The sequence below is a fragment of the Perna viridis genome, chromosome 4, assembly GCF_037379345.1.
Source record: "Perna viridis isolate PV_CMFRI_1.1 ecotype Kerala chromosome 4, ASM3737934v1, whole genome shotgun sequence".
NCBI lineage: Eukaryota > Metazoa > Mollusca > Bivalvia > Mytilida > Mytilidae > Perna > Perna viridis.
In genome coordinates this window covers 43,849,346-43,863,615 of record NC_142448.1, presented here as the reverse complement: position 1 = coordinate 43,863,615, position 14,270 = coordinate 43,849,346, and the positions used below count along the sequence as shown (strand labels likewise).

At 31.3% G+C, this 14,270-nt stretch overlaps 1 protein-coding gene across 6 annotated transcripts in view; it reads left to right on the top strand.

Moving 5' to 3' along the window:
- Nucleotides 1-14,270, top strand: part of LOC148620207 (ankyrin repeat and fibronectin type-III domain-containing protein 1-like) — a 208,995-nt gene that overhangs the window by 157,050 nt on the left and 37,675 nt on the right. For all 6 annotated transcript variants that reach the window (XM_088580895.1, XM_088580893.1, XM_088580896.1 and 3 more), the window contains one exon: nucleotides 13,137-13,258. In XM_088580895.1, coding sequence (XP_088437021.1) covers nucleotides 13,137-13,258 — 122 coding nt within the window. The remainder of the gene's footprint in view (nucleotides 1-13,136; nucleotides 13,259-14,270) is intronic.

The window sequence follows — 14,270 nt, the reverse complement described above, 5'->3', positions numbered from 1 at the left end:
CATATCATATTTATTCAAATTGTTGGTCAAAAGTGATCATTTAAGGGAATTAGGGAGCAATTTATTCCGCCAAGTAGTCTTTGATTCAAAAGAATATAGGTAGTTAGTGTGTTTTTTATGTATTATATATTTAAGGACTCTCCCTTTAACTGTTTATGACCAAGCGAAATTGCCTTCTAATTAAGGAATAACTTTATCTTCTTAAAGAATTAAAATTATTCCCTTAGGTTTCAAATATTTAACACAGTCTTGTTTTATTTGATTGGATGCCTGTAGCTAGATATTAGGACACAATATTGCTGACTTCAATAGTGCTTCACCCGTTTTAAGCTTATTTTAACACTTTTTAACACTTTTTGCTTTGAAGTTGGTAGCAGAGGTCTTTGTACACCCCCCCCCCCCCCCCCCTCCCCAAAAAAAAAAAAAAAAAAAAAAAAAAAAAAAAAAAACACCCAGCACCACTGTATAAAAGAATTTTACAATGATAGAAATAAATAAAAACTGTTTAATCTGTTTTATGAAACTATAAGTTTAGTGTTTGTGCAAGAATTTGAGTTTTAAAAGGTTAGAAGAGACCCCCACCACCCTTCAATGGTTTAAATGATTAACTTTATTGTGGGGTCCTTTTACCTTAAAGCCTTCCTTTATTTGGACACTGTTACACTCACCTTCCCAAGCTTTCTTCTATTTGGAAAGTGTTACACTCCTCTTCCCAAGCCTTCCTCTTTTTTGGACAGTTACACACCCCTTTCCAAATTTTTCCCTTATTTTGGACAGCATTACATTCCCCTTTACAAGCCTTCCTCTTTTTTTGGGACGATTTGAGATGCAGGTTAAGCAATTTGCCATAACATGAGTTCTTTGATTGTATTTGTAGTTCACTCTCTAAAACATAATTGGGAAAGCTTACTACAATTATATTACTCCTGAACTTGTGAAAAAGTTGTGTAATAATTCTTATTCCTAGGAGGTTTATAAAATTTACCTACAGAACAATCAAATCAATTCCTATTTAGCTGTCATAAAGTTTTAACAGGTGGAAATTTACTCCTTAAAATTCCTTTTCAACTGGTGATAAAATTCTATATGATGTTTGAATAGGACTGAAGATAAAAACAATTCAATTTATCTATTATCTACAAGTCTTTGTAGGAATTAGGCAAAACGGAAAAAATCTGAAACATGCATGTCAAAAACCCGTTGATCTGACAGTACTATTTCATTCTAAAATATCTTTTCTATCTGAAATTACTATTTGTTCTCTACTTCACTGGAAATGTTTTGAAATTTTCATAAGAATGTTAGAGTTACCAGCCCTTGAAATGTTTATTAGCTGTGCTATTAATGAAGTAATGATTCATCTAATTAATCTAAAGACTAAAGAAAATCTTGTCTTTATTCGATGATTCTGATTGTACAAATAGTCAAATTACACTGCCAAATTGACATGTAATCTCTTACTATGCTTCGCCAACTGCCTGTTTCTTAGAGAGACTAATACTTTAAGATATAAACCTCAGAATGATTCATATTTATCATTTCTTATAACTGGACTAAGCCTTATCATCACATATAGAGTATAAAATTGGCATATAACATTAAAAATGCAAATATTTGGTGTAAATCGGTAATTTTGAAGTTGGTCCAAAATAAACAAGTCACCATTCTTTATTTTGGCTATTTTGCATAGTATCAGTATTTTGGTTTGTCATTAATTATTCTTGATACTGTCTTGAAAGTTTGCCCATTTGGTTTGCTTATTTTGTGTTGTTCTGTTTATTTATTTGAGTCTGTTAACTATATTTGCCTATTTTTTAATCTTGCCAAATTAAAACTTGTGTGAACTATTTCAGTCCATCGTCTAGGAGCTATATTTAGACCCCCTGAAGTTAGTCAAGCTTAAGGAGGTAGACATAGGGTAAGAGACATAACTTTTGAAATCACTGACATGTTCGTATCATATGCAGTTTCACCAAAGCCTTTCAAGCTTTCCATTGAAACAGAATGAAATCAGTCCAAGTTACTTAGATGCTTACATGAGATTGATGTAAAATGGTGAATGCAAACGTTCCAATGATTTTTAAGAGTTGTGTACCTTACCCTAGGTCTACCTCCTTAAGAGAAGTCATCAATTCGAAAAAAAAATTCCTTTTCAGGTCTTATAATTATCACGTGTTTTTTTTTTTTTGTTTTTTTTTTTTTAACTTCATTTCACTTAAGGAAGCAAAGTTTTCCAACCATTTATTTTACAACATTGACCACGTTGGTTAATTTTTTTTCCCTACTAATCCATCCATGTTGTAAACTGTGCAGTAGGTTTTGATTAAAGAAAGTATGCTTGTAGGGGAGGTAATTTATCCTAAAGATTGTCGTTTTTGGAACCAAAGTGAAAATGAGCGATTTCATTTAGTAAGTTCACATCAAATTTTGTATTAACCTTTCAAAACTTTCTAGAAACGTCGAATATTAAACCTAACTTTAATCAAATTCCAGTTCCCAGATAATTGTGCATTCAAACTCTTAACACAGACTTTGTCTATGTTAAGTCTTTGAAATCACAATAAGACGATGATTTTATCGAACAAACATCGGGGCTTTGAAGGAAGAATCTAACACATTTTTTAAGAGGGTTTTCATAATGGAAACTTCTTCATCGGAAGAAAATATCAATAGATTTTCAATAGTTTGAATGAACTGAATCTTCTTTCAAATAAATGTTTTTCAATCTCAAAACAAATACTTTGGATCAAACCATTTTAAAGTGCTCTTGAGTGATTAAAACAGTGACTTTGCATTTCAAATATATGGAGCACCTTTTTAGGGAATTTAATATAATAATTATTTGTGTTTCTGATTTATGATATAACATAAAAAAGGAGTCCATAAGAAAAACATTTGAAACTTTTCATTTAAGTTTGAATGAAATTGGTTTTTTTTTCATTGTCTTCTTTTATACTTAAATAGGCGTTAGTTGGGGGGTTAAAATACTTTAATCATTTTTGTGGGTGTTTCGTCATGTACGTATTATGTCCTAATTCAGAAGTTCATAGATATTCTAAGTCTTTGAACTTTCCACAGTTCCTCCTGTTGTTGTAACATGTTTTACTGTTTCAAGAATATTAGTCCATTACTGGTTCAGATCGGTGACAGGTTATTGATTGATCATTGACTGATTCCTAATTGATCACTGACTGATTCCTAACTGATCACTGACTGATGAGGGAAAATCGATCTGATCACAGTTTTTTTTTTTATTATTTTTTTTTTAATAGAATAAGGAGATGATCGATTGATCTAGATTTCAGAATTTTTATTGGGATGAATCAACTATTTTAGATTGATTTGAATTCCAAATATTTTGCATCTTATTAAAAATACAAATATAATTGAAAAGTGATGGATTATTGACTGATCTAAAACTGATCGATGACCAATGACGGATCATGATCACTATCATAATTGCATGGATCATTTTTTAGGTGATGATATTATACAGTTACTAAACAGCTGGACTAAAGAATAATATTTCAGTTTCTGTTCAAAACTGTAGTTACATACATTTCTTACTTTCATTTTGTTCTCAATGACTTAGGTCCACTATGATAACAAATTTGATTTAGACATTACTGGAACTACACTTCCCTACTCCCGTCCTTGTAGGGAGTATACTTCCCTACTCTCCTCTTTAATGAAGTCATACTGCCTTGACTTCCCTCATTAATGGTGCTATACTTCTCTACTCCCCTTATGAAAGGAGCTATACTTCCCCAGTCAGACAAATCTTGCTGACTAAAAATACGCTTGAAAACCCACGAGATTAGCAAGTGTAATTTTAAAACTGTTATCAGGGATTAACAGGTCTTAATTTGTAATCAGACGTAATCTAACATTCGTTTAAATTGAAGACAAATATCCCTTCTGTTTATTCAAAGATATTGATTGAAAGAACTTGTTCAATATTTCATTGTGCCTTGGATATTACAATATATAGATAAATGATCTCCTGTAATGGATTTTCTTAGGCGTTTCAAACATTTTCAATTCTGGCATATTTATGTTGTCAAAATGCACTTGTTATGAATTGACAGAAATGTACATTAGGGAATATATCTAGCTCAATGGTAGACAATTTGTGAGTCTCTGGTCTAGTTTCAAGAAGAGTGCATGTCAAGTTCATCAAACTAGAATTGATCGTTACTTGTAACTTTGATAAGTAGAACACACAGACAAGTCGTTGGAAACCTCTTGAGCTTTCGGTAGATATCTCGTTCAAATCCTGAAGTCAGTCATGTTAACTGTTTCGTAGAGGAAAGTGTGACTTTTGAACCTTATGGTTGACAGTTTTGTAAGACATACAGACCGTTAAGCCATTAAGGCTTTGTGGGTTTTAGTTTTTCTGAAATTTCGCGTTTTATCTTCAAAATTCATCATCCCCTACAGGCTTTAAGGATTTTGATTTTTGATTACTATGTTCCATGTATGCAAGTCTTGACTTAATCCTAGGATCCATCTTTAGAATTTTTATTCAGTTGAAATATATCTGAAAGATTTTGAACTACAGAAATTTAATGTTAGCCTGTGTTGTAGATTTCAGAGTTAATCAATTGTTTAATTTTTTTTTCATTTCAAATATAAAAAAAATTCAATCACTGTCACTTAGATACACCTTTGCATATTATCCTTTGTTCTAATAAATAGCTGTTTTAAAGGGTAATTTCCACATATTTACTGTAAATTTGTAAAGGTGATATTTATTTAAAAAAAGCCTTGGAACTGTTATATAATAAGCTTGGTCCCCCATGGGCTTGCTTCCACTATCAAATATCCAGCCCATTTATGAAATATTTATATATACTTTACTACATGCAAACCCTTGTGTCTTGGTCTACTGAATTCTCCCCCCCCCCTTTTTCACCCAACTTTTTATTCTCTTAAGTTCTCTAATAAACCTTTGGAGAAATAATTGTGCAGAATACAATTAACCCTGCTTACAATAATATTGAAAGCTGAAATTGTGAGAATATGTATCAGAAATCTGCTGACATGCTCAAATACATTTTTTTAGCAATTATTCATAAATCTACACTTCTTATGAGATAGTTACCCTTTGGAAACATCTTCATTGTCTAGATAGTGTACTTTTTTTTCAGTTTTCAATGTCTCAGATTGAAAATGCACTCCATTTTATTGCATATATTTGCACTCCAAAGCTAAAAATGTTAATAAATATAAAGTATTTGCTGACAGATTTACTTAAAGTTCTCAATAAAATAAATTGGATGACTAAATTTTTACGGGAAGCTATTGAGTACAGTAATGTTTCTAACTATTATGTATGCATTTAACTACTGTGACTCCGTTTGAGACTGTCCGAGACTGTTTCAATTTTGAGTATGTGGAGATGAGTATAGTATGTTTTTTTTAATCATTGACGTTACATTGGTACTTCCTTGTATAACTAAGTGCAGTTCAAATACTCATTTCATCATAATGTCTTTTGCTGCTTAGGAATATTTCTGTATTAATTGCATAATTTTTACAGTTCTTTTCTTGCAGTTGAATGGAGAAACTGAAAATGCAAAGTATCTACATATGATTTACCACTTAAGTATGACAGGGGCCCTTTGTTCCTCAAATTGAGCATGGAGTTTTAATTGACCCTGTTCAAATAATGGTTCTTGAATCAGATTCAAAGTTATGAAATATTCATAAGGATCTCTTACTTATGGTTTTGATATTTCTGTATAAGAAGATTATCAATGCATACAGCATTTTATTATGTAATGTGAAATGGTTGGGAGAAATTTGCTTTTCACTTTGTTTTTGTGTATGATTTTTTTTTATGGTTTTTCCGTGTGTTATCATAGTGCAACCTACTTAATTGAAAAGCTTTTGTTGCAAGTCTTGGTAGACTATTTGAACAAATCAGCCTTAGTTCAAATTATGACGTTCTTGCATCCCTGTTTTTCATGTTTCATGATTTGTATACATTAAAGGCATAGACTTTTCATTTCCTTATTGACTGTAGTGCTGAGTCATCATTAAACCTTGAATGTCATGAATATTTAACCTAGTTCTAAAAAGTATAATGACATTAAGTTTGCATATCTCTCTATTGAGGACGAAAATTTTCTTAGAAGATCTTCGGTCTTTTGAAATTTTTGCTGACATGATTTTCCAGATTTTACTGGAAAACCATTTTTTTCATTGTGGATTTTACCTTTTTTTTTTTTTTTGATGTTATTAAATCATATTGGTCTGTTGGGAACTTGTTACTTTCCTCGTTCCCCTCTATTGAATGAAAGTACAGGAAAGCAAGGCTGTAGAATATGTTTTGCAGTACAATATTTGCCCTAGCTTACAGATGTTTTGCAATGGTTAATTAAAGGGACTTTAGTGGACGGTGACTTCCAAAGAAAATAAACTGGAAATCACAGGTGGGACCCCCCTCCCCACCTTCAGGCCAGTCAGCAGGCACCCCTTCTTGGGATTTCTGGATGCCCGAATACTCTGTTTTCATTTTTATTGTTTATACCCTTTATTAGGTTCAGAGAAACAATGAAAGGAATAGGGAGGAGCATATTATGTGCTTGATTCACCTGTTCCTTAATTAATCATCTCTTCTGCAACTTCATATGGCAGGATTTTAGAAATGAATTGTAACATCTACAGGTCTGTGTAACAGGCTGTCCACCCAGGTAACATCATGGTCCATTGAGATTGCCTAATACATTTCAATAAAACTTTGTAGGGTTGGTTTAGCTCCACGTTTTTTTTTTTAACCCTCCCCCCCCCCCAACCCACCCCCTTTCCCTTAACCATTTTGATTTATCAAATTGAACAGAATAATTATAGAATTGTAACATTTTAATTTAGTTCAACTGCAGAAATGGGTAACATAAGTTTTTGTTGGTTCCTATAGTCCAAACCCTACTGTAATTTATGATGACATATGCCTAGCTATCCTATGTATGTGAATTGAGGTTGCATTACCTTAGTTTGCTGTTTTTGTTTTCTTTTTAAATGAATTAGAAAAGGTAGACATGTACTTTTAAATGGGAATTAAAATCTACTATAAATACCAGTCATTAAATTTCAGAGAGATACAGTGTTTCTTTAAATCTCTAAAATGTGCATTTATTCATTACAGAACATGCACTCTTACATATTTTTAGCTCTTCCTTCATAAATGTAAAAAAAAAAAATTTGGTAATAAAGTATGCTCTTCTCAGTATGTGGATCAAAATTGATGCTAGATTAATTTCAAAAATATATGTGATGGATTATTCAAAAAATTAATTTTCTATTTTGACAGCTCATGGCATGCATAGTTACAATTAAAAGTACATGAAATTAAGTTTATATGAATTATTTGTTTGGTAAGATGACACTTTGAGTGCCTTGCCTATTACTCTCTATCACAATTGTAATAATTCCAATATAACTCGTATTTGCCAACTCCATTTTGGATTTTTTGGCTTGAAAGGAAATGTGGTTATTGATTAGAACTGTCAGCCCAGAAAAGAGTTGTTAGTGGACCAGGTGGTGCAATAATTAAATAGAGGCTGCACTTTTCCAGGACTATCAGCTAGTCTGAAATAGACATCATGGAATTAGGTTATCGGAAAATCATAATGGTGTGAATGAGTGTGTGCATGTGTTTTGAGGGGGTGCATCCAGGTTTATTTTAGCCCATGTTATCTCTTATTAAAGTACAGACTACGCTTTGTTTTACTATTTAACTGCTCTTTTGTTGTGTATTCAAGTGATGAAGCCCCCTCCTCCTATAGAAATCCTTGTTGTATTTATACAAATCTTAAATGCTTAAATCTTCTACCATTGATTTGTTAAAACCTTGAAAGGAGGATTACCAGGTACAAGACATGCATTATAGATACATGTATGATTATGATATTATATCAGATAATATTTGGTATTTATATTATGGCATTGATGAGTATGATGTAAATTAGAAAGAAGAAGTTGGTGATAAAGCACCGGATGTCAGCTTGTCAATTGCTTTTCTAAAAATATAGATTCCGGTCTTGTTTGAGTAATGCCTTATTTTTGGCAGAGAAATTATTTTGAGTGTCATTTCAAGGATAAATCATAGGAATGATAAAAGATATAAATGCTTTGTTCCTGAACTTAATGTTTTTACTGTATTATTTTTTATGCCCTCCTGACTGAAATTTTCTGGTATTTTTATTCATAGAAATAATAAAACTATATGTCCACCTCCCCAAAGATGTACTGATATTTGAAATGATTCATTTCTGAATGTTAAAAAAATCTACAACACTTCCCCCTTGCACTGGAAAGTATTGTCCTCATTTTAACTTATCTATTACTAAACCATTAAACTATATCTTCAATTAGTTCCTACCACTTTTATCAATGGGGGGACTTGCATTTAGGATAGTTTTCCACCTACTGCACTTGCAATTTAAAGTAAATTAAGTTCATTTTGTTTCATTTTTAATTCTATTTTTGTTTTTAAGAATTACCTGGTCGTTAATTTGAATGTGCTGAAAGATGATTTGAGTACGATTGCATTTTTCACTATAACAAGAGTTGAAGGCCATGTGGTTTATACGGATGATATAAAAAGAAGAAGACTTTTTGTTCGTTTGATGAATTGTTCCTGATTTTAGAATAGTTTATGGTTTCTATATGCAAACTAATGTTCACTTGCATTGACTTGAGTTGTAATTCATTTTAGTGACGAGAATATTACATTTCTTTAATGGTAAGTTTTTTTTTCTAAATCAGGAATGTTAGATTATAATGTAAATGGCTTTGATCATGATATGCTTATGGTCTTTCATTTAAGAATTTAGAAATGTATTTATTGCAAATGTATTTTGCCATCATACTTGCAGACACTGATTTTGGATTTTTGTAAGAAGGGATATATTTTCACATGCAAAGATAAATTAAAGAAGTAACAATGGATACTATATCTCCATAGAGCCTTTGAATTTTCATAGGGCCTGTGATTGGCAGTCCGTTTCGGCAAGTCTGGTGACCTGTGAGTAATCTGTTGTTCCTAAGTTACCAGTCTGTATGGTTTCTATGTTTCAGTCAAATCATGAATTAAATTTACAACAAATATTAAGTTACTGTGAATTTTTATTCGTGGTGTACCAACTCTTATGGTTTTCGTGGGTAGGGACAAGGGAACCACAAAATTTGTTCCCGATGAAAAGGGAATTTTCCATGTTTAGTGTATCAGAATACTTTAAACCATGAAAACTTGTGTTTTTATTCTTAACCACAAATATAAATACTTTTAAAGTATCAGTAAAATTCTAATAATATTCATGAATTCAAAAATCTACGAACTTATGATATTTTACAAATCTCAAAAAGTTCTCCCTCAAATAAAAATACTTCACAGCATTATAAAGTTATTTCATCAGATACTACCACACTTCTATGGTCAAGAATGCAATCTTCAGGAAAATAGTATTAACTCATGAAAAATGATCGAATTTTTTAAACCTTTACCCTGAACTATTTAATTTCATTTCAGTTCAATAATATTTACATGTTGAGATGAGATTTAATATAGTATAGGCATATTTTCTCATTTTATAATGTATATTTTAGAGATATTATCATTTGCTTACACTCTACAACCCATTGCTCTATTAGAATAACTCTATCTGTAACTTGTTGAACTTTTCTAAAGTTTATGCAAAGTGGTTCTTGACAAGTCCTTCAACTTCCAATAACTGTTTACTTGAAGGCTTATTCAAGGAGTTATAAATGATAGGGTAGTATTTTACACAGTTCCAGCCAAAAGCACTGTGAATTGAGCGATTTTCACAATTGGGTCTAAAAAGGGGAGATAAGTGTTTGTGGTAGATTTTCCAGATTCCATTTAATGGTATGTTGTGGCCTTTTTTGAGGTCTATCACAATTTGTAGATTTTGCATGATTCTTACAAAGACTGCTACTTAAGTTGTTGTCCAGTGTCCATAAACATTGGGTTTTAGTGCTTTTTTTTTTTTTTTTTGATAAAAAAATTGAAAATTGAAAATTTCCTCAAGTCTTTCCAACTAAAGAGTGATTGTTACTGAAGATTAGAGGAGAAAGTCATTAGGATTTAAGGAAAATTTCAATTTGAGATTTTTATGAAACCCAAGCAAGAGCAAAAACTTGAGTATAAATGAATAGAGCTCAATGTTAATGTACCATGTGGTGCCAAACCAGAACAAAAAGGCAGGGATTATTTTTTGGCATTTTAATATAAATGTTTAGAAGCTAAGGCCAAAAAAAAAGGGGCCAGAAACAACCATTTTTTCCTACTCGACTTGAGAGAATGTTTGAAAAACTGCTGAGTGTTTTAATATTTGATCCAATACTTCTTTAACGGCATTGTGCCAGAAACTGTACAAAGTAACTCTATAGAAATATGTCCTACAGACTCAACAAAAGCAAATAGTGCTCTGTGTTCACTCGGTTAAATTGAAATTCATGTCCTTATTTCTTTTTCATTATGGAAGTGAACGCAGGTGAAAATGTTTGTGTATACATTCTAAGTGTATTGTTATTCACTGAATGTAAACATTTTAAGGAAAAGGATGTATTGGTGGTAGATTAAATACAAACAACTTCTCTTTCAAGGACCACCTATTGAATGTTTGGAATTCATCAAAGAATTAAGGGGAGATAACTTATCATTTGTTTTTGTGACTGAAATGTCAGTTTTGGTGGGAAATGATACTCTCCACATTAATTACTGAATTATTAGAGCAACAGGTTAATTATTGCATTGATCTGGATAATGCGCAAAGTGAATGTGCATCTGGAATTAGTGTCTCTGTTTTCTGTTGTTTAATTTAGAGAAATACAAGTAGCTGAAATTGAAAACCATGTAATTACGAAAATAAATTTTTAAATCTTTCTCTATGAAATGAGTAATTTTGAGTTGATTTGCAGGCATGCATGTACCTCTAGTCATAATGCCGAAGTGTTGGTTAATTTAGGTGTTAGGGGATTTTCTGAAATATTAGCTAGTAATTAAAAGAAACCCATTTGTTTTCAAATTAAATGTTGAAGGCTTTCTCTTTTTTATATTGACTTCTTGTCTTTCTACGACTGATTTAGTGTGTCCAGTCTTGGTAACCTTTGTAGCACATACACTTACGATGTTCAGGGAATGAATTTGGTTTCCCTTGTTTGATGAATTTCCAAAGATAGTTAAGTGAAGAAGGATATCAATTAAACTTTCTATCACACACAGATTAAAATACTTATGAAATGATTGTAAGTTTAAAACTTGTAGTCAATCATTCAATAAAGGTAGAGGAAAGACTAACTCTATCCCATGAACATCATCATTGTTTGTGCTGTAAGTCATTAAGTTGAAAGAACTATCTATTTGTACTAACTTCTGCTCTATGACCCAAGGCTGAAATTATTTTTTTGCTTTTCAGATATTACAAAATGACATGGAAAAGGGAAATTAATTGAAAACGCAAACATTTTAAAGCTATTTTGAAATACAACTTCTGTGGATAATACCAAATGATATGCTTAAATTCGTAGCTCTGTTGATATGCTTTTTATCATTTATCTTTTTGAATTGTCTAAACAGACCAGGAAATTGAGCAATATAACCTTACTAATTGCTAAGATTGTGTCGAACTGATAAAACTTTCTGTAAAATTAATACTTAGATATAACATGCCAGAAAAAGCATGTCAGAGGCATGTTATTGCATATTGATTAATTTATCTTGGCAAGCCACCAGTGAAAATTTATAAAGAAAAATGATTACTTTTAAAGTTTACTCTGAAAAAGTGGAGCAGGGGTTGTTATCATTCAAACAATTTGAACTCTAATGCCGTCATACCTGGCATGGTTTATTTTATGATGTGGAGTCATGGATTGGTGTCATGAAGTGGCTTCTTGAAGTATAATTATTTTTACAGTACTATATATTGTTACGTTTCTATATATTTTCAACGAATACATGTAGTTTTGTTCCAGAATATGATAAATTGGGCAGTATTTTTTTTTTTTTTAATATAAACTTCCAACAATCATTTTTGTAACCTTTGTATATTATATAATATATCATGAATCAAGTACATAATTTCAAATTCAAACCCTGCTATCAAATCCAATATTCTTGTATAAGACTTCACTTCACAACTTCAGTCTTTCCTATAAACTATATATACCATTTGTACCTGTAAATCAAACATTTAATTTTCACATTTAAACCTTATTATTTTACTCCAACACTCCATTCCTCAACTCCACTCCATAGAATAAATTTCCCATAACCATGTAGATTTACAATTATCTATTCATAGTGTGAAATTAGTGCAATTATATCATTGATATTGCAGTTATGAAATATGATGTTATTATTTTTTTCTTTAATGTTTTGAATTTTTATATAATTATCACAGTCTTCTTTCATTGAATACATTTTCTACCTACACAAGGACAGAGATTTCTCCCTTCATACTCAAGGTCCATTTACCTTGACTTCTGTAAATGTTTTTTTTTTTTTTTTTTTTAATTTTTTAATTTTTTAAGGTTATTAACAGACATAAATCAAAGATTGGCCTAGTTACAACACTTGGAAATTCTCTTTTTCCTTGCTTGGAGTTTCAATAAATGTATTTGTTGCATCTTAAATCCATTTAAAGAATTGGGTTAACAGGGTAGGGATAGTTTAGCATTTACATTTTGTACCAAAAGGCTTCAGCATTTTTGATATAAAAAGTTTATCTTGTGTTGCATTTTTTAATAACAAGTTCATTCTGCATGTAAGTAAAAAGCAGGGAAAAGAGGACAATTCTGCAATTATGGTCTTATAGGCTCCCTGATTCTCTGAATTTATCAACATGTTTTGCTAAAATAGGAAGGTAACAGGAGTCAGTTTACAATTTTTACCATTAAGTATTTTACTGCACTGCACCTTTTTGATGTACAATTTTGTATCCTACAGCATTTTTGACTTCCTGGATTTCTTCAGGATATATCACATGGCCATTTATCATTATATGCTTTAAAAACATTTTGAAGCAACAGTTGTTACACCGTAAACTTCATGGCAAAATAACAACGATTATTTTGTCAAATTTTTACATTTTTCTGATCTGTTGTTGCAGGTTCTGCTTGGAACTTTGAAGATGATACTGACTCTACGACGTCATCGGAAACAATGACAAGCGTGTCGGATGACATCCCTACTGGATCTAGTCAATTGTACTACACAACTCCTCCTAAAGCAGTAAGTTGAGAATGTGATAGAAATGTGACTTGAGTAGTAGTCTTTGTTAGAATCATGCAAATTCTGCAAATTGTGATACACCTCAAAAAAGGCTACATATTTTTATATTTGTTATTAAGTTGCTTTATAGATCTATATGATGAAATGTATAATTATTCATTCCAATCTGTCTGCTCTTAGGAGATAATCCACATTGAAAATACAACAGTTTCTATTGTATTTTAGTGTCATTTGCAGAGTTATCTCCCTTAGTTATGAATTTTGCAGTAAATTCTATATAATTTTTATCTTCTAAGAACAGGGGTTATATGAAAAACCACATATCAATTTCTGTTAACTGTAACAGTTTAAACAAAATATCAAAAATAAAAATATGTAGGCTTTCCAACCATGAATCACATTTTGCATGATTCTTAGGTGTAGTGCTACTTAAGTATAAAATGCATCTATCTACTTCAAAATCATTTATATATAGGTTAATTTCAGTGGTCATGTGAAAGTGTTTTTATTTGTGGATATTTTGATTCATGGTTTGGTTTTTATCCACTTGGCAAGAACCTAATGACCAATAATACTTGCATAGTAGTAAAATTACCTTTTTTTGTCTTAGGCATAAATTTTTATGAGTGGACCTAGCGTACACTCACTCTTCCTTAAATTGTGAAAAAAGAACATCTTAAATTTTCACAAATTCTACACCCAAAAATTTATCTTGTCTTTCTTCACTCAGTCTTTTATTCTATTCCCCACCCCCAACCTAACTTGAAATTCTGGATCAGCTCCAGCCTTTCATTCTGTTATATTCTTCTTAGCATTTTCAACAATTTGTGTACCCATTAAGTTGATATTGAAGCTTAACTGATTTAAAGATTTTTCCTCTGTTTGTACTTTCTAATGAATAACAATATTTATGGACCCCCTCTTACTCTTATAACAATTTTGGAAATGCACTTTCAGCTACAAATGAATATGTGCACAATTGAAAGTTCACACAGTTCAGGGATGGTCTTTC